Source organism: Procambarus clarkii, chromosome 6 (assembly GCF_040958095.1).
Source record: "Procambarus clarkii isolate CNS0578487 chromosome 6, FALCON_Pclarkii_2.0, whole genome shotgun sequence".
Classification (NCBI taxonomy): Eukaryota; Metazoa; Arthropoda; class Malacostraca; order Decapoda; family Cambaridae; genus Procambarus; species Procambarus clarkii.
Window position 1 is genome coordinate 53407277 of NC_091155.1, and position 19671 is coordinate 53426947.

The 19671-nt window shown below is 47.8% G+C and overlaps 1 protein-coding gene across 1 annotated transcript in view; it reads left to right on the plus strand.

The window, feature by feature from the left end:
* The window catches only part of LOC123754084 (uncharacterized), a 112427-nt gene that overhangs the window by 85188 nt on the left and 7568 nt on the right, over positions 1 to 19671 (plus strand). The window contains exons 6-7 of the mRNA XM_045736243.2: positions 8951 to 9044; positions 12814 to 12933. Of these exons, the coding sequence (XP_045592199.2) occupies positions 8951 to 9044; positions 12814 to 12933 (214 nt within the window). The remainder of the gene's footprint in view (positions 1 to 8950; positions 9045 to 12813; positions 12934 to 19671) is intronic.

Here is a 19671-nt window from a genome sequence, read left to right on the forward strand (position 1 = left end):
TGAATGGTCCAACAAATGGCTGTTGAAGTTCAACCCGAGTAAATGCAAAGTAATGAAACTAGGTGGTGGAAATAGGAGGCCAAACACAGGATACAGAATAGGAGATGAAGTACTTAATGAAACGAACAGAGAGAAAGATCTAGGAGTTGACATCACACCAAACCTGTCTCCTGAAGCCCACATAAAAAGAATAACGTCTGCGGCATATGCGAGGCTGGCTAACATCAGAACAGCGTTCAGGAACCTGTGTAAGGAATCATTCAGAATCTTGTACACCACATATGTAAGACCAATCCTGGAGTATGCGGCCCCAGCATGGATCCCGTACCTTGTCAAGCACAAGACGAAGCTGGAAAAAGTCCAAAGGTATGCCACTAGACTAGTCCCAGAACTAAGAGGCATGAGTTACTAGGAAAGGCTGCGGGAAATGCACCTTACGACACTGGAAGACAGAAGAGTAAGGGGAGACATGATCACAACCTACAAAATCCTCAGAGGAATCGACCGGGTAAACAAGGATAAACTATTCAACACTGGTGGGACGCGAACAAGGGGACACAGGTGGAAACTGAGTACCCACATGAGCCACAGAGACGTTAGAAGGAACTTTTTCAGTGTCAGAGTAGTTAACGGATGGAATGCATTAGGCAGTGATGTGGTGGAGGCTGACTCCATACACAGTTTTAAATGTAGATATGATAGAACCCAGTAGGCTCAGGAATCTGTACACCAGTTGATTGACAGTTGATAGGCGGGACCAAAGAGCCAAAGCTCAACCCCCGCAAGCACAAATAGGTGAGTACAAATAGGTGAGTACACTAGGGTACACCCACATTAGGGTACACCCACACTACAGTACTACCACACTAGGGTACACCCACACTACAGTACTACCACACTAGGGTACACCTACACTAGGGTACACACACACACTAGGGTACACCCACACTAGCGTACACCCACATTAGGGTACACCCACACTAGGGTACACCCACACAAGCGTAAACCCACACTTGGATACACCCACACTAGGGTACTCCCACACTAGCGTATACCTACACTTGGGTACACCCAAACAAGGGTACACCCACACTAGGGTACACCCACACTATCGTATACCGACACTTGGGTACACCCAAACTAGGGTACACCCACACTAGGGTACACCCACACTAGCGTATACCCACACTTGGGTTCACCCACACTAGGGTACACCCACACTAGGGTACACCCACACTAGAGTACATCCACACTAGGGTATTCCCACACTAGGGCACAACCTCAGTAGGGTACATCCAAACTACGGTACATCCACACTAGGGTACACCCACAATAGGGTACATCCACCCTAGGGTACATCCACACTACGGCACACCCACACTAGGGTACATCCACACTAGGGTACACCCACATTAGGGTACACCCCACACTAGGGTACATCCACACTAGGGTACTCCCACCCTAGGGTACTCCCACATTAGTGTACACCGTCACTAGGGTATATCCCCACTCGGGTACATCCACACCAGGGTACACCCACAATAGGGAACATCCACACTAGGATACACCCACATTAGGGTACACCCACAATAGTTTATATCCACACTATGATACTCCCACACTAGGGTACTCCCACACTAGGGTACTCCCACACTAGGGTACACCCACACTAGGGTACAGCCACACTATGACACTCCCACACTAGAGTACTCCCACACTAGGCTACACCCACACTAGAGTACTCCTACACTAAGGTACATCCACATTAGGGTACATCCACACTAGGGTACACCCACATTAGGGTACATCCAAACTAGGGTACACAGTCACTAGGGATACACCGACACTAGGGTTCACCCACACTAGGGTACAAGCACACTAGGATACACCCACACTAGGGTACTCCCACACTAGGGTACACCCACACTTCGGTACACCCACATTAGGCTACTCCCACACTTGGGTACACCCACACTAGGGTACAACCACACTAGGGTACATCCACACTAGGGTACACCCACACTAGGGTACACCATCACTAGGGTGCATCCGCACTAGGGCAAATCCACACTAAGTTACACTGACACTAGGGTACACCCACACTTGGGGTACATCCACACTAAGGTTCATCAACACTAGGGTACACCTACACTATGGAACACCCACACTAGGGTACATTCACACTAAGGTACACCTACACTAGGGTACACCCTCACTAGGGTACATCCACATTAGGGTACATCCAACCTAGGGTACACCCACACTATGGTACATGCACACTAGCGTACACCACACTAGGGTACTCCCACACTAGGGTACACCCACACTAGGGTACATCCAAACTAGGGTACACCCACAGTAGGGTATACCCACAATAGGGTACACCCAAACTAGGGTACACCAACACTTGGGTGCATCCGCACTAGGGTAAATCCACACTAAGGTACATCAACACTAGGGTACACCTACACTACGGTACACCCACACTAGGGTACATCCACACTAGGGTACAACCATACTAGGGTATACCCACAATAGGGTACACCCACACTAGGGTACACCAACACTAGGGTGCATCCGCACTAGGGTAAATCCACACTAAGGTACATCAACACTAGGGTACACCTACACTAGGGACCACCCACACAAGGGTACATTCACACTAAGGTACACCCACACTAGGGTACATCCACACTAGGGTACATCCAACCTAGGGTACACTCACACTAGGGTACATCCACACTAGCTTACACCACACTAGGGTACTCCAACACTAGGGTATACCCACAATAGGGTACATCCACACTAAGGTACATCCACACTAGCATATACCCACACTAAGGTACATCCACACTAGGGTACACCAACACTAGGGTACTCCCACACTAGGGTACACCCACACTAGGGTACATCAACAATAGGGTACACCAACACTAGGGTACACCCACACTAGGGTACATCCACACTAGGGTACATCCACAATAGCGTATACCCACACTAGGGTACACCCACACTAGGGTACACCCACACTAGGGTACATCCACACTAGGGTACACCCACACTAGGGTACACCCTCACTAGGGTATATCCACGCTAGCGTACATCCAAACTCGGGTACACCCACAGTAGGGTACATCCACACTAGGGTACACCCACACTAGGGTACATCCACACTAGGGTACACCAACTTTAGGGTACATCCACACTAGGGTACACCCACACTAGGGCACACCCACACTAGGGTACACCCACACTACGGTACATCCACACTAGAGTACACCCACATTAGGGTACACCCTTACTACGGTACTCCTACACTAGCGTACATCGACACTTGCGTATACCCACACTAGGGTACACACACACTACGGTACACCCACACTAGGGTACATTCACACTAGCGTATACCTACACTAGGGTACAACCACACTAGGGTACATCCACACTAGCGTATACCCACACTGAGGTACTCCCACACGAGGGTACACTAACACTAGGGTACATCCTCACTAGGGTACATCCACACTTGCATATACCCACACTAGGTTACACCCACACTAGGGTACACCCACACTAGGGTATACCCACACTAGTGTTTATCCACACTAGCGTATACCCACACTAGGGTACATCCACCCTAGGGTACACCCACACTAGGGTACATCCACACTAGGTACATCCACACTAGGGTACACCCACACTAAGGTACATCCACACTAGGGTACACCCACATTAGGGAACACCCCACACTAGGGTACATCCACACTAGGGTACTCCCACACTAGGGTACTCCCACGCTAGGGTACTCCCACATTTGGGTACACCGTCACTAGGGTATATCCACACTAGGGTATATCCACACTAGGGTACACCCGCACTAGGGACCATCCACACTAGGGTACACCCACATTAGGGTACACCCACAATAGTTTATATCCACACTAGGGTACTCCCACACTAGGGTACTCCCACACTAGGGTACTCCCACACTAGGGTACACCCACAATAAGGTACAGCCACACTATGATACTCCCACACTAGGGTACTCCCACACTAGGGTACACCCACACTAGAGTACTCCTACACTAAGGTACATCCACACTAGGGTACATCCACACTAGGGTTCACCTACATTAGGGTACATCCAAACTAGGGTACACCGTCACTAGGGTACTCCCACACTAGGGTACACCCACACTAGGTGCACATCCACACTACCGTATATCCCCACTAGGGTACACCCACACAAGGGTACATCCATACTAGGGTAGTTCTACACTATGGTACCCCCACACTAGGGGTACACCGGCATTAGGGTTCACCCACACTAGGGTACTCCCACACTGGTGTATACGCACACTAGGGTACACCCACACTAGGGTACTCCCCCACTAGGGTACACCCACACTAGGGTACTCCCACACTAGGGTACACCCATATTAGGCTACTCCCACATTAGGGTACACCCACACTAGGGTACACCCACACTAGGGTACATCCACACAAGGGTACACCCACACTAGGGTACACCAACACTAGGGTGTATCCGCACTAGGGTAAACCCACACTAAGGTACACCGACACTAGGGTACACCCACACTAGGGGTACATCCACACTAAGGTACATCAACACTAGAGTACACCTACACTATAAAACACCCACACTAGGGTACATTCACACTAGGGTACATCCAACCTAGGGTACACCCACACTAGGGTACATGCACACTAGCGTACACCTCACTAGGATACTCCCACACTAGGGTACACCCACACAAGGGTACATCCACACTAGGGTACACCAACACTAGGGTATACCCACAATAGGGTACACCCACACTAGGGTACACCAACACTAGGGTGCATTCGCACTAGGGTAAATCCACACTAAGGTACACACACACTAGGGCATTCCCACAATAGGGTACATCCACACTAGGATACATCCATACTAGCGTATACCCACACTAAGGTACACTCACACTAGGGTACATCCACACTAGGGTACTCCCACACTAGGGTACTCCCACACTAGGGTACACCCACACTAGGGTACATCAACACTAGGGTACGTTAACACTAGGGTACACCAACATTAGGGTACATCCACACTAGGGTACACCAACACTAGGTTACACCCACACTAGGGTACATCCACACTACGGTACACCCACACTAGGGAACATTCACACTAGCTTATACCCACAATAGGGTACACCCACACTAAGGTACACCCACACTAGGGTACATCCACACTAGCGTATACCCATTCACATATAGGGTATATATAGCGTATACCCATTCATGTGTTATATATAGCGTGTACCCATTCATGTGGGTGTACCCGTACTAGGGTACACCCACACTGGGTTACATCCACACTAGCGTATACCCACACTAGGGTACACCCACACTAGGATACATCCACACTAGCGTATACCCACACCAGGGTACACCCACACTAGGGTACACCCACACTAGAGTACACCAACACTAGGGTACATCCACACTAGCGTATACCCACACTAGGGTACACCCCCACTTGGGTACACCCACACTGGGGTACTCCCACACTGCGAAGCAGAAGAACTGTGCCTCCCGCTCTCCATGGTGTATAACAAATCACTGGCAACAGGGGAACTGCCAGAAATTTGGAAAGCAGCTAACGTAGTCCCGATATGCAAGAAAGGGGATAGACAGGAAGCACTGAATTGCAGGCCAGTGTCTCTAACCTACATACCATGCAAGCTGATGTGCGAAAGATTGTGCGAAGAAAGCTAGTGGAGCACCTGGAGCGAAAGAACTTTGTAACACAGCATCAACATGGATTCAGGGATGGCAGGTCTTGCCTCACAGGGTTACTTGAATTCTACGACCAGGCAACAAAAATAAGGCAAGAAAGAGAAGGGTGGGCAGACTGCATATTTTTGGATTGTCAGAAAGCCTTCGACACAATGCCACACAAGAGGCTAGTGAAAAAGCTGGAGATGCAGGCTGGAGTGCAAGGGAAGGTACTCCGTTGGATACAGGAGTACCTAAGCAACAGGAGACAACGAGTCAGTGTGAGGGGTGAGGTCTCAGATTGGCGAGACGTTACGAGTGGAGTACCGCAGGGGTCAGTCCTTGGACCTATACTGTTTCTGTTATATGTAAATGATCTCCCAGAGGGTATAGAATCGTTTCTCTCAATGTTTGCCGATGATGCAAAAATTATGAGGAGGACTGAAACTGAGGACGATAGTAGGAGGCTACAACATGACCTAGACAGACTGAGTGAATGGTCCAACAAATGGCTGTTGAAGTTCAACCCGAGTAAATGCAAAGTAATGAAACTAGGCAGTGGAAACAGGAGGCCAGACACAGGATACAGAATAGGAGATGAAGTACTTAATGAAACGGACAGAGAGAAAGATCTAGGAGTGGATATCGCACCAAACCTGTCTCCTGAAGCCCACATAAAAAGAATAACGTCTGCGGCATATGCGAGGCTGGCTAACATCAGAACAGCGTTCAGGAACCTGTGTAAGGAATCATTCAGAATCTTGTACACCACATATGTAAGACCAATCCTGGAGTATGCGGCCCCAGCATGGATCCCGTACCTTGTCAAGCACAAGACGAAGCTGGAAAAAGTCCAAAGGTATGCCACTAGACTAGTCCCAGAACTAAGAGGCATGAGTTATGAGGAAAGGCTGCGGGAAATGCACCTTACGACACTGGAAGACAGAAGAGTAAGGGGAGACATGATCACAACCTACAAAATCCTTAGAGGAATCGACCGGGTAAACAAGGATAAACTATTCAACACTGGTGGGACGCGAACAAGGGGACACAGGTGGAAACTGAGTACCCACATGAGCCACAGAGACGTTAAAAGGAACTTTTTCAGTGTCAGAGTAGTTAACGGATGGAATGCATTAGGCAGTGATGTGGTGGAGGCTGACTCCATACACAGTTTTAAATGTAGATATGATAGAGCCCAGTAGGCTCAGGAATCTGTACACCAGTTGATTAACAGTTGATAGGCGGGAACAAAGAGCCAAAGCTCAACCCCAGCAAGCACAAATAGGTGAGTACAAATAGGTGAGTACACTAGGGTACACCCACACTAGGGTACACCCACACTAGGGTACACCCACACTAGGGTACATCCCCACTAGAGTACATCCACACTAGCGTATACCCACACTAGATTACACCCACAATAGGGTACACCCTCACTAGGGTACACCCACACTAGGTTACACCCACAATAGGGTACACCCTCACTAGGGTACACCCACACTAGGGTTCGCCCACACTAGGGTACTCCCACACTAGGGTTCACCCATACTAGGGTACAACCACACTAGGATACACCCACACTAGCGTATACCCACACTAGATTACACCCACAATAGGGTACACCCTCACTAGGGTACACCCACACTAGGTTACACCCACACTAGGTTACACCCACACTAGGGTACACCCACACTAGGGTTCGCCCACACTTGGGTACTCCCACACTAGGGTTCACCCATACTAGGGTACAACCACACTAGGATACACCCACACTGGCGTATACCCACACTAGGGTACTCCCACACTAGGGTACACCCACACTAGGGTACACCCACACTAGAGTACTCCCACACTAGCGTACTCCCACACTAGGGTACACCCACACTAGGGTACTCCCACACTAGGGTGCTTCCACACTAGGGTACACCCACACTAGGGTACTCCCACACTAGGGTACACCCACACTAGGGTACACCCACACTAGAGTACTCCCACACTAGCGTATACCCACACTAGGGTTCACACACACTAGGGTACTCCCACACTAGGGTACACCCACACTAGAGTACTCCAACACTAGGGTACACCCACACTAGCGTACATCCACACTAGGGTACACCCACACTAGGGTACACCCACACTAGGGTACACCCACACTAGAGTACTCCCACACTAGCGTATACCCACACTAGGGTACACCCATACTAGGGTACACCTACACTAGAGTACTCCCACACTAGGGTACACCCACACTAGGGTACACCCACACTAGGGTACACCCACACTAGAGTACTCCCACACTAGCGGATACCCACACTAGGGTACACCCACACTAGGGTACACCCACACTAGGGTAAATCCACACTAGCATATACCCACACTAGCGTATACCCACACTATGGTACACCCATACTAGGGTACACCCACACTAGAGTACTCCCACACTAGGATACACCCTCACTAGGGTACACCCACACTAGGATACACCCACACTGGCGTACACCCACACTAGGGTACACCCACACCAGAGTACTCCCACACTAGCGTATACCCACTCTAGGGTACACCCACACAAGGATACACCCACACTAGGGAACACCCACACTAGGGTACACCTACACTAGAGTACTCCCACACTAGGGTACACCCACACTAGTGTACACCCACACTAGGGTACACCCACACTAGGGTACACCCTCACTAGTGTACACCCTCACTAGGGTACACCACACTAGGGTACACCCACACTAGGGTACACCCACACTAGGGTACACCCACACTAGGGTACACCCCCACTAGGGTACACCAACACCTTTTACACACTGGCCTACGGCTCGGAGGGCCTGTCTACCCTCCCTATACAGACAAACACTTAACCTGTCCTCGCGAAGAATACATCGCATTTTCACGAATGAAAAAAAACGAACTAAAATTGCCAGTTGCTCACAAAATTTAAGTGATCCCCCGTTTTCTATTCGTAGGCCATCGACTAAGTTACTTTCATGCAATTGATTACATCATGTGAAGGCTCCAGAGGACGGGCTGTTCAACTACACACCTCTCGTCCAGTCCTGTCCGGTCACATAACACCTTTGATTCTCATTGTGTCACGTTAATATATCCACCACTGCTCGTGGGAGACTCATCTGGCTGCCTCCACCCTCAGAACGAGAAGGTGATAGAGTGCTACGTGTCGGTGCACAGCTTCGGCGCCTGGTACACCTGGAACGACACCACTAACAACTTCCAGTTCCTGGACGGTGAGTCGCCATCATGCCCGCTCCCTCGCACTCTTACGCTTGCACCCCCCTGCCCTACTGTGTTGTGAAGCTTCCTCCCCCGCACTGTAACGCTTGCACCCCCTCTCCTCTACTGTGTTGTGAAGCTTCCTCCCCCTCACTGTTACTCTTGCACCCCCCTGCCCTCCCCTACTGTGTTGTGAAGCTTCCTCCCCCGCACTGTAACGCTTGCACCCCCTCTCCTCTACTGTGTTGTGAAGCTTCCTCCCCCTCACTGTTACTCTTGCACCCCCCTGCCCTCCCCTACTGTGTTGTGAAGCTTCCTCCCCCTCACTGTTACGCTTGCACCCCCTCCCCTACTGTGTTGTGAAGCTTCCTCCCCCCTCACTGTTACGCTTGCACCCCCCCTCCCCTACTGTGTTGTGAAGCTTCCTCCCCCTCACTGTTACGCTTGCACCCCCCTCCCCTACTGTGTTGTGAAGCTTCCTCCCCCTCACTGTTACGCTTGCACCCCCTCTCCCCTACTGTGTTGTGAAGCTTCCTCCCCCCTCACTGTTACGCTTGCCACCCCCTCCCCTACTGTGTTGTGAAGCTTCCTCCCCCCACTGTGCTACGCTTGCACCCCCCCCCTCCCCTACTGTGTTGTGAAGCTTCCTCCCCCTCACTGTTACGCTTGCACCCCCTCCCCTACTGTGTTGTGAAGCTTCCTCCCCCTCACTGTTACTCTTGCACCCCCCTCCCCTACTGTGTTGTGAAGCTTCCTCCCCCTCACTGTTACGCTTGCACCCCCTCCCCTACTGTGTTGTGAAGCTTCCTCCCCCTCACTGTTACGCTTGCACCCCCCTCCCCTACTGTGTTGTGAAGCTTCCTCCCCCTCACTGTTACGCTTGCACCCCCCTCCCCTACTGTGTTGTGAAGCTTTCTCCTCCCACTGTGCTACGCTTGCACCCCCCTCCCCTACTGTGTTGTGAAGCTTTCTCCTCCCACTGTGCTACGCTTGCACCCCCCTCCCCTACTGTGTTGTGAAGTTTCCTCCCCCTCACTGTTACGCTTGCACCCCCCCCCCTCCCCTACTGTGTTGTGAAGCTTCCTCCCCCTCACTGTTACGCTTGCACCCCCTCCCCTACTGTGTTGTGAAGCTTCCTCCCCCTCACTGTTACGCTTGCACCCCCCTCCCCTACTGTGTTGTGAAGCTTCCTCCCCCTCACTGTTACGCTTGCACCCCCCTCCCCTACTGTGTTGTGAAGCTTTCTCCTCCCACTGTGCTACGCTTGCACCCCCCTCCCCTACTGTGTTGTGAAGCTTTCTCCTCCCACTGTGCTACGCTTGCACCCCCCTCCCCTACTGTGTTGTGAAGTTTCCTCCCCCTCACTGTTACGCTTGCACCCCCCCCCCCTCCCCTACTGTGTTGTGAAGCTTGTTTCCTCTCCCCGCTCTCACTGTTGTTGCAATAGGGGTAAATTTTGTATTTTTCATTGTTTATTTTAAGACTCTGTACATAGGCAAAGGAGGGAAATAAGTTTTATCATCAGACTTGACAGGTCTCGAGTCACCTGTTGCTATAACAATTATTTTAACAATACACTGTGCGAGATGGTATCCCTCAGCATTCACAGTGGAGATGTGCCCCAGGTTGTTACTTTCACCGCACACACCCAGCACTCAGCAGGGTGCTGGGAAACACTTGCTATAATACTTGACATAAATTTCCCAAATACACAAGTGTGGGGTTTTATCCTTATGTTATTATGTCTGCGAGAAGACATTACCATTATTTAGTAAAATATAACCTTCCTATGCCCTACTGCCGGTGGGAGCCGGTCGGCCGAGCAGACAGCACGCTGGACTTGTGATCCTGTGGTCCCGGGTTCGATCCCGGGCGCCGGAGAGAAACAATGGACAGAGTTTCTTTCACCCTACGCCCCTGTTACCTAGCAGTGAAATAGGTACCTGGGTGTTAGTCAGCTGTCACGGGCTGCTTCCTCGTGGTGGAGGCCTGGTCGAGGACCGGGCCGCGGGGACACTAAAGCCCCGAAATCATCTCTAGATAACCTCAAGAAGATACTGTTTCAGGGAATGAATTTATACAAACAATTTAATACTGTGTGTATGTTCCGAGTTCTGCAGGCCACCATCTCTCTAGGAGTCTCGACGGGGGACGTTTCGAACCTACATGGTTCATCCTCAAGTGAAGGAACAGTGCTGTGCGTATTGGATTGTATTTATACCAATAAGAAGGTCAGATATATAATACAAATACTACCTCATTAAAAACATCCCGAAGGCGACGGAGAACCGTTTACAGCAGTCAAACGTGGTATATATGTACACCTGCCCCCACGAAGGATGTAGCCTTTAATCTAAGTACATAGGTATGACGTCAACCAAGCTGACGAGGCGTTTGACTTGTCATCTTCAATCAAGTACCCCTAAAAACACATGAGACAAGCCCATGGCATCACCCTAACAAGAGAAATGTTGAATAAAAACAATTGTATAATAGACAAAACCCAAGATGTAAGAAGATTACAAATTCTTGAAGCAATCCACATAAAAATAGAACAACCTACCATAAATACTCAAATTACGGAACTATTCACTCTACCCACCATGAGAGTAAGAATAAGACCGGAACTTGAAAATGCCAACATAGAAGATACTGCTCAATATGCCACGCCACGCCCACTACACTTGATTAATCTTTGTATGTGCTTCCTCCCCGCCCCTTTTTTTCATTCATCCCTATTTACGTCCCCTATTCGTTCCCATTTATGCCCTATTCTTCCTCATCTATTTGTATTATATTCCTGACCTCTTTAATGGTATAAATCCAATACACGCAGCATTGTCCCATAGTACGGGCTCACTATAGCCCGTACTACATGAACATTTCGTGTTGAGTATCTAAATCTGAAACAACTACAATAACAGCAATAGCACTGTCCCTTCACTTGAGAAAGAGCCATGTAGGTTCGAAACGTTGTGTAAATTTATAATAAGTGTCATACATTCTACAGTTAATTATTTATTTTTCTTCACCTCCAACAACGATGACATTTGGAGAAATCCTCTTCCACTTACACCAAGATGCAAGAGCACTTGTCAGAGGGAGAGAAGCCCTAAATAAGAAAATAATCAATGCAGAAAATTCAGTCATATCCAATGAAACATGAATAAATGAAAACCTGCTGCCTGTGTTTTCACTGAAAACTCCACACCCCAGAAGTGACTCGCACCCAGACCGCCAGGAGCACAATGCAACTTGGGTACATGGTACCTTAACCACTTGACCATCAGTGACGGTTCAAAAGACGATGGTAGCCGAGGCTAATTCCTCATCGTCCCGACGGCACTTTGATGGCAATCGTGGGCATAGTTATTTCAGCAAATCACCTCATTTTGTGGGGCCACGTTAGCAACACAAATGATATCAAGATTACCATCAAAGTGGCCCTACTAAAATTAAGTGATTTCATGAAATAGCTATGCCCAAGATCACCATCAAAGTGCCGCCGGGGGGGGGGGATGGTCAAATAGCTTCGGCTATCACCTCTTTATGTGCGGTTACTGATGGTCGAGTGGAATAAGGCACCGTGACACCAGTTGCCATGTGCTCCTGAAGGTCCAGGTTCGAGTCACTTCTGGGGTGTAGAGTTTTCATTTGTATATATTCTTGGGGACCATTCAAGCTTGTTCATATATATATGTATATATATTTATATATTAATATTTATATTATTTATATTATTTATATTCATTAAACTTGACGTATAATGGTGGGCGGCGGCAGGAGAGGAGAGCCGCGTGAACTTGATCAACGTGACCTACCCAGAGACAGTGGAGGTGGTGGAGGGCTTCCACGCAGAGCTCTTCAGTGCCAACGGTTCGCATGGACTATGGTCCCAACAAGGTTAGCAACATTTATACTACTGATATAACATTTAATCCTTAGTTAACACGCAATGCGGAGAGGGGGGGTCCAACATCCATAAAGGTTTATGGAAAATTGGGGGAGTTTAAGGATTAGTTCCATTAAAAAAAAATAAAAAAAAAATAAAGAGAAACCAGAAATGATTTCTATTAACACAAGTTAGTATCTTTAATCATTTTGTTAGTATCTTTAAACACACCGATAAAGGTATCAACAGCAGAAGCGAGGCATCCAAAATCAGAGCAACAGTCAGCAAGAAAATAGAAGGAGGCAACACAATAGAGACAATCAGAGTCATCACCAGTGAAGACACAGTTGCCACCAGGGATGCTGATACAGCACAAGCCCTGAGAGAAAAACACCCACCCAGAGCTCCTCGTGACGGCAGTGTTCCCCTAGTCAGTGTCAACAGAGCAGAACCCTTGTATGTGCTCGAATCCGTGGTGCATGAAGCAGCTTTATCCTTCCGGGGAGCCGGTCGGCCGAGCGGACAGTACGCTGGACTTGTGATCCTGTGGTCCTGGGTTCGATCCCAGGCGCCGGCAAGAAACAATGGGCAGAGTTGCTTTCACCCTATGCACCTGTTACCTAGTACCAGTAAATAGGTACCTGGGTGTTAATCAGCTGTCACGGGCTGCTTCCTGGGGGTGGAGGCCTGGTCGAGGACCGGGCCACGGGGACACTAAAAAAAAAAAGCCCCGAAATCATCTCAAGATAACCTCAAGAAGATTCCCACCAGGATCAGTAGGCGGGTTCACAGGACTAAGACCCAACCACATCAAACAAATGCTCAACTCTGCTCTGGGGGACATTGCACAGGGCCTTCTGGTGGAACTAACTAGATTCTCCAACACATGTCGAGCTGGCAACATACCAGAGACCATACGGCCTCTCTGTTTTTGGCGCTACCCTAAGAGCTCTGAGGAAAAAAGATGGAGGAATCAGACCGATAGCTGTGGGCAATTCACTCTGGCGCCTCGTCGCTAAGGCTGCTGCTAAAACAGTTAGTCAGGCAGCAGCCGACATGCTGAAGCCAAAATAGCTTGAGTTTGGCATTCCCCAAGGGTGTGAGGCAGCGGCTCATGCAGCTAGAGCCTACATTGCCAACATTACGGATGAAAAAGCCCTGATAAAGCTGGACTTCAAAAATGCTTTCAATCTGGTTAGAAGGGATGCAGTACTCAGTGCGGTTCATCGCCTTTTTCCTTCCCTCTACCCGTTTGTAAACTCATGCTACAGCAAGAATCTAACTCTGCTATTCGGGGAACTTGAAATTGAATCTCAAGAAAGTATCCAACAGGGTGACCCCATTGCTCCTTTTCTTTTCTACCTAGTCATCAAGGAAGTCACCGATAACCTGTCCAGTGAGTTCAATATATGGTTTTTGCACGATGGTACTCTAGCCGGCTCCCCAGCCTCACTCTTGGACGACATAAGAATAATTTAGGAGCATGGAGGAAGTCTAGGCCTCACCCTGAACTCTTCCAAGTGCGAAATAACCTCCACCAACCAGCACATAATAGAACAAATAAAGGTTGTTTTGCCTGATATTCATACAACGAACCCTGAGGACAGCACACTCCTAGGTGCTCCTCTTGGAGGGAATGCCATCGACGAGGTCCTTGGTAAGAAGATCACTGACCTGAAGAGGATAAATGAGAGGAATGAAGACATCGATGCTCATGATGAACTTTACCTAATCATCAGATGCTTGTCCCTCCCCAGGCTGACCTACTTTCTAAGATGTTCGCCATCTTTCAACAATATTAAATTAGAAGAGTATGACAGCTTGCTGAAATCAATGCTAGAAAAAGCCCTCAACCTTTCTCTCAGCGACTCAAAGTGGAAACAGGCCTCCCTTCCTGTTAGACTCGGAGGCCTTGGCGTGCGCACAGCAACACAAATTGCTGTACCAGCGTTCCTGTCCTCTTCAGTGGCGTCTGACAACTTGGTGAAGGAAATCCTACCCGAGCACCTAGTTCAACAGGCAGGGGTACATGATCCCAGCTTCACTTACTGCACAACCAAATGGGTTTCTCTCACAGGACCAGCACCCCAACCACTGCCTTCTGAAGCCCATAAGCAATCCAGCTGGGATCGCCCCATTGCCGACCAAGAAGCTGCGACTTTTCTAGAAGCTGCGACAACACCACATGACACTAACTGACTTAGAGCCGTAGCAGCTCCCCATGCAGGTGACTTCTTATTAGCGACCCCAATGTCAGCAACTGGCACCCGTCTCACACCGCAGGCCCAACGAATTGCCATGGCTCTTCACCTCGCTGCCCCAATCCACACCGAATACAAGGGTATTTGCGGCGAGGCAGAGGCCGACAGGTGCGGATGGCATGGCCTTCTCTGCCAAAGGACAGGAGGATGGCATGCAAGACACGGCGAGGTTAATGACATTATTAAGAGAAGCCTTACCAGAGTCGGTTGTCCAGCAGAGAGAGAGCCCCATTACCTAATATCCTGCAACTCTGATGAGCCTGTCGGTCGCCCAGACGGAATCACGATGAACCCTTGGAAGAATGGTTGACAGTTGGTGTGGGACTATACTTGCGTTTCAAATTTAGCCAACACCTATATTGACTTCAGTGCCACACTAGCAGGAGGTGCTGCCAATCACCGGGAAGCAGCCAAGTCACGTAAATACAGAGACCTTGAGCACCACAACAATTTTGTCCCCATTGCCTCAGAGACACTTGGTGCCTGGGGTAAAAGTGCTGCTAATTTTTTGAAGGAGTTGGGATCCAAGCTAACTGAAACAACTAGAGACCCTAGAGCTGCCAGTTTTCTCTCTTTCAACGCCGTAGTATGGCGATCCAGAGAGGAAAGGCTCACTGTATCCATGGATCCTGGCCGCCATCTGAGGAGCTGGAGGAGCTCTACAACGTGTGACAAGTAGCCTTGTATCCTTCATGTAACTAATGTTGTAACCCTTTTTGCGTAATGAAATTTTCAAATAAAGTTAGATATAGATATCTACACACATACCAAAAGTATAGGGGTGGTACGAGAAGAAAATATCAGTGAGGATCCACAAGGTCTTCTCTGAGTACTTTTTATTTTCTTCTACGAGGGTACGGACTCCACCTGCCAAATAATCTTTGGCAGGTGGAGTCCGGATTTCTTGGCGTTCACAGTTTCGATCAGTTTGTTGACCTTTGCTTTTAATTCGGCTGTAGTGTCCTTCGTTACCCTTTGGAATTTAGTTTGGTCAGAGAGTATGAGGTTCATTTTCGACAGATATTCGTCTTTTTTAAAAATGACGTATATTGGCGACTTGTCACCTCTCCTGACAACTATCTCCTTGTTCTCACGAAGGCTTTTAGCTGCCGCTTTGAGCTCGGGGGACAGTATGGTGCTTCTGTAATTGCCTCGATTCTTTCCTCCTTCCGCAATGAGTTCTGCTTGTAAGGTATCTTTGGTAGTGACCTTCTTTTGTGTCTCGAGGTCGAATATGTCGTCCAACAGAATTTCCAACTCCACTTTCCAAGAAATCCGGACTCCACCTGCCAAAGATTATTGGGGAATATAAACCTGGATATGCGTATGGAAATGTCAAGACACACAAGCCTGGAAACCCACTTCGGCCAATCATTAGCCAGATACCCACACCCACGTACAGACTGGCGAAGCGACTCAACGGCCTGCTGACTCCTTATGTCCCTTGCGCCTTCAACCTGAAGTCGCCAAAGGAATTTGTTGACTTACTGCGGGGCACACGGGCCACAGGGATAAGAGCCTCGTTGGACGTAGAATCACTGTTCACCAACGTACCTGTGGACGAGACAATCGGGATGATAGGCGACAGAGTGTATCGTGATCCAGCCTGTACTCCTCTTGACATACCAGAAAATATCCTAAGGAAACTACTCCAAGCTTGTACTAAAGAGGCACCCTTCACCCTTCTTGAGCCCAGATGGGCACATGTATAAGCAAGTAGATGGGGTCGCCATGGGTTCTCCCCTAGGTGTCCTGTTTGCAAACTTCTACATGGGTACCATCGAGCAAAAAGTCTTAGTCGACATGAACTTGAAACCGGCCATATACTACAGGTATGTTGACGACATTTTTACACAGGTACCTGATGTCAGACATCTGCAGGAGCTGAAGGAGGCATTTGAGCAGAGTTCCGTGCTGCGTTTCACTTACAAGATGGAAAAGGATGGGAAGCTGCCCTTTCTAGATGTAACAGTCATGGAAAAGAGCGGAGGTTTCCACACTGCAGTCTACACTAAGGAAACGAACATAGGAATGTGCCTAAATGCCAACAGCGACTGCCCAGACAGGTACAAGAGGAGTGTTGTTAACGCATATGTCGACCGTGCTCTCAGCCACAGCTCAGAATGGAAGCAAGTCGACGAAGAACTGTGTAGGGTAAGGCAGGTCCTAGTCAACAACGGCTTCTCCAATGGTTTCATCGAAGACATCATATGAAGGAAAGTGAAACGCCATGCAACCTCTGAAGAGACAACTAACACAACACCTATACCCCTTATTAGACTATTTTACAGGAACTTCTTTTCCACAGCTCATAAAACGGAGGAAAGGGTCCTGAAAGATATTGTTAATAGAAACGTTATCCCTACAGACAAAAATCAGAGGATACAACTGACGATTTACTATAAAACCAGAAAAACGGCCAGCCTACTCATGAGAAACTCTCCAGACACAAAGCAGAACGCTTTGAAAGAGACCAACGTCGTCTATGCCTTCAAATGCCCACTTGGGGACTGTAAGCTCCAAAAAACCCAGTATATAGGCAAGACAACAACATCTCTTTCTAGGCGTTTAACGATGCATAAGCAACAGGGCTCCATTAAAGAACATATAATCTCTTCCCACAACCAAACCATCGCCAGAGAAATCCTAGTAAACAACACAGAAATCATCGATAGATACAGCGATAGCAGGCGGCTTGACGTTTGCGAGGCACTACACATTAAGAAGTCAACACCAGCAATCAACAGCCAATTAATGCACAACTATATTCTACCCACCTCAAGACTCCGCTCCAATATAGAAGCATCAAGAAATATGGACCAATAGGCTTTCTACAATCACTTCTATTCGATACCCATTGTTTCGTGTTCTGTCTAGTGTTGATGAATTTAATACCCTATTAAATACCACCTCACCCCATCCACCTCACTCAAATGTAGATATAAACAAATCGGAGATGTGTAAGTTCTATTCAGTTGTGTATGTGTAAACTAAAGTCTTTGAAAATGTAATAAGTTTTACGAAACGCGCTCAAGTGTCGCGTCAGACTAGAAATAAAAATGAATTTTGGAGAATTGATTTTTGAATTACCACCAACAGTAAAAAGAAATGTACGAAAGATAGAGAAAATTCGTGTTAGAATTATTAATCTTACTTTTTCGGTCATATTTAATAATATATATATATACATATATATATATATATATATATATGCAACAAAAAAGCGTTCTGCTTTGTGTCTGGAGAGTTTCTCACAAAGCACAGAACACTTTAAAAGAGACCAATGTCGTCTATGCCTTCAAATGCCCTCTTGGAGACTGTAAGCCTCAAAAAACCCAGTATATAGGCAAGACAACAACATCTCTTTCCAGGCGTTTAACGATGCATAAGCAACAGGGCTCCATTAAGGAACATATAATCTCTTCCCACAACCAAACCATCGCCAGAGAAATCTTAGCAAACAACACAGAAATCATCGATAGATACAGCGATAGCAGGCGGCTTGACGTCTGTGAGGCACTACACATCAAAACTCAACACCAGCAATCAACAGCCAATTAATGCACACCTATATTCTACCCACTTCAAGACTCCGCTCCAATATAGAAGCATCAAGAAATATGGACCAATAGGCTTTCTACAATTACTTCCATTCAATACCCATTGTTTCGTGTTCTGTCTTGTGTTTGAATTTAATACCCATTCAATACGCATTGTTGAAAGTTTGTTTTCACCTCATCCACCTCACCCAAATGTAGATATAAACTCGAAGATGTGTAAGCTCTATTCAGTTTCAGTTGTGTGTTTGTAAACTAAAGTCTTTGAAAATGTAATAAGTTTTACGAAACGCGCTCAAGTGTCGCGTCAGACTAGAAATAAAAATGAATTTTGGAGAATTGATCTTTGAATTACCATCAACAGTGAAAAGAAACGTAAGAAAGATAGAGAAAATTCGAGTTAGAATTATTAATCTTACTTTTTCGGTCATATTTAATAATATATATATATATATATATATATATATTATATATATATATATATATATATATATATATATATATATATATATATATATATATATTATATATATATAATATATGAATGAAAACTCACACCCCAGAAGTGACTCGAACCCATACTCCCAGAAGCAACGCAACTGGTAACTACAGGGCGCCTTAATCCGCTTGACCATCACGGCCGTCAAAAGGAAGTGATAGCCGAGGCTATTTGAGCCACTTCCCCGACGGCAACTCGGATGGTAATCTTGGGCATAGCATTTCACCAAATCACCTCATTCTTTGGGGCACACGTGAGGAACACAAATGCGAACAAGCCTGAATGGTCCCCAGGACTATATGCGAATGAAAACTCACACCCCAGAAGTGACTCGAACCCATACTCCCAGAAGCAACGCAACTGGTAACTACAGGGCGCCTTAATCCGCTTGACCATCACGGCCGTCAAAAGGAAGTGATAGCCGAGGCTATT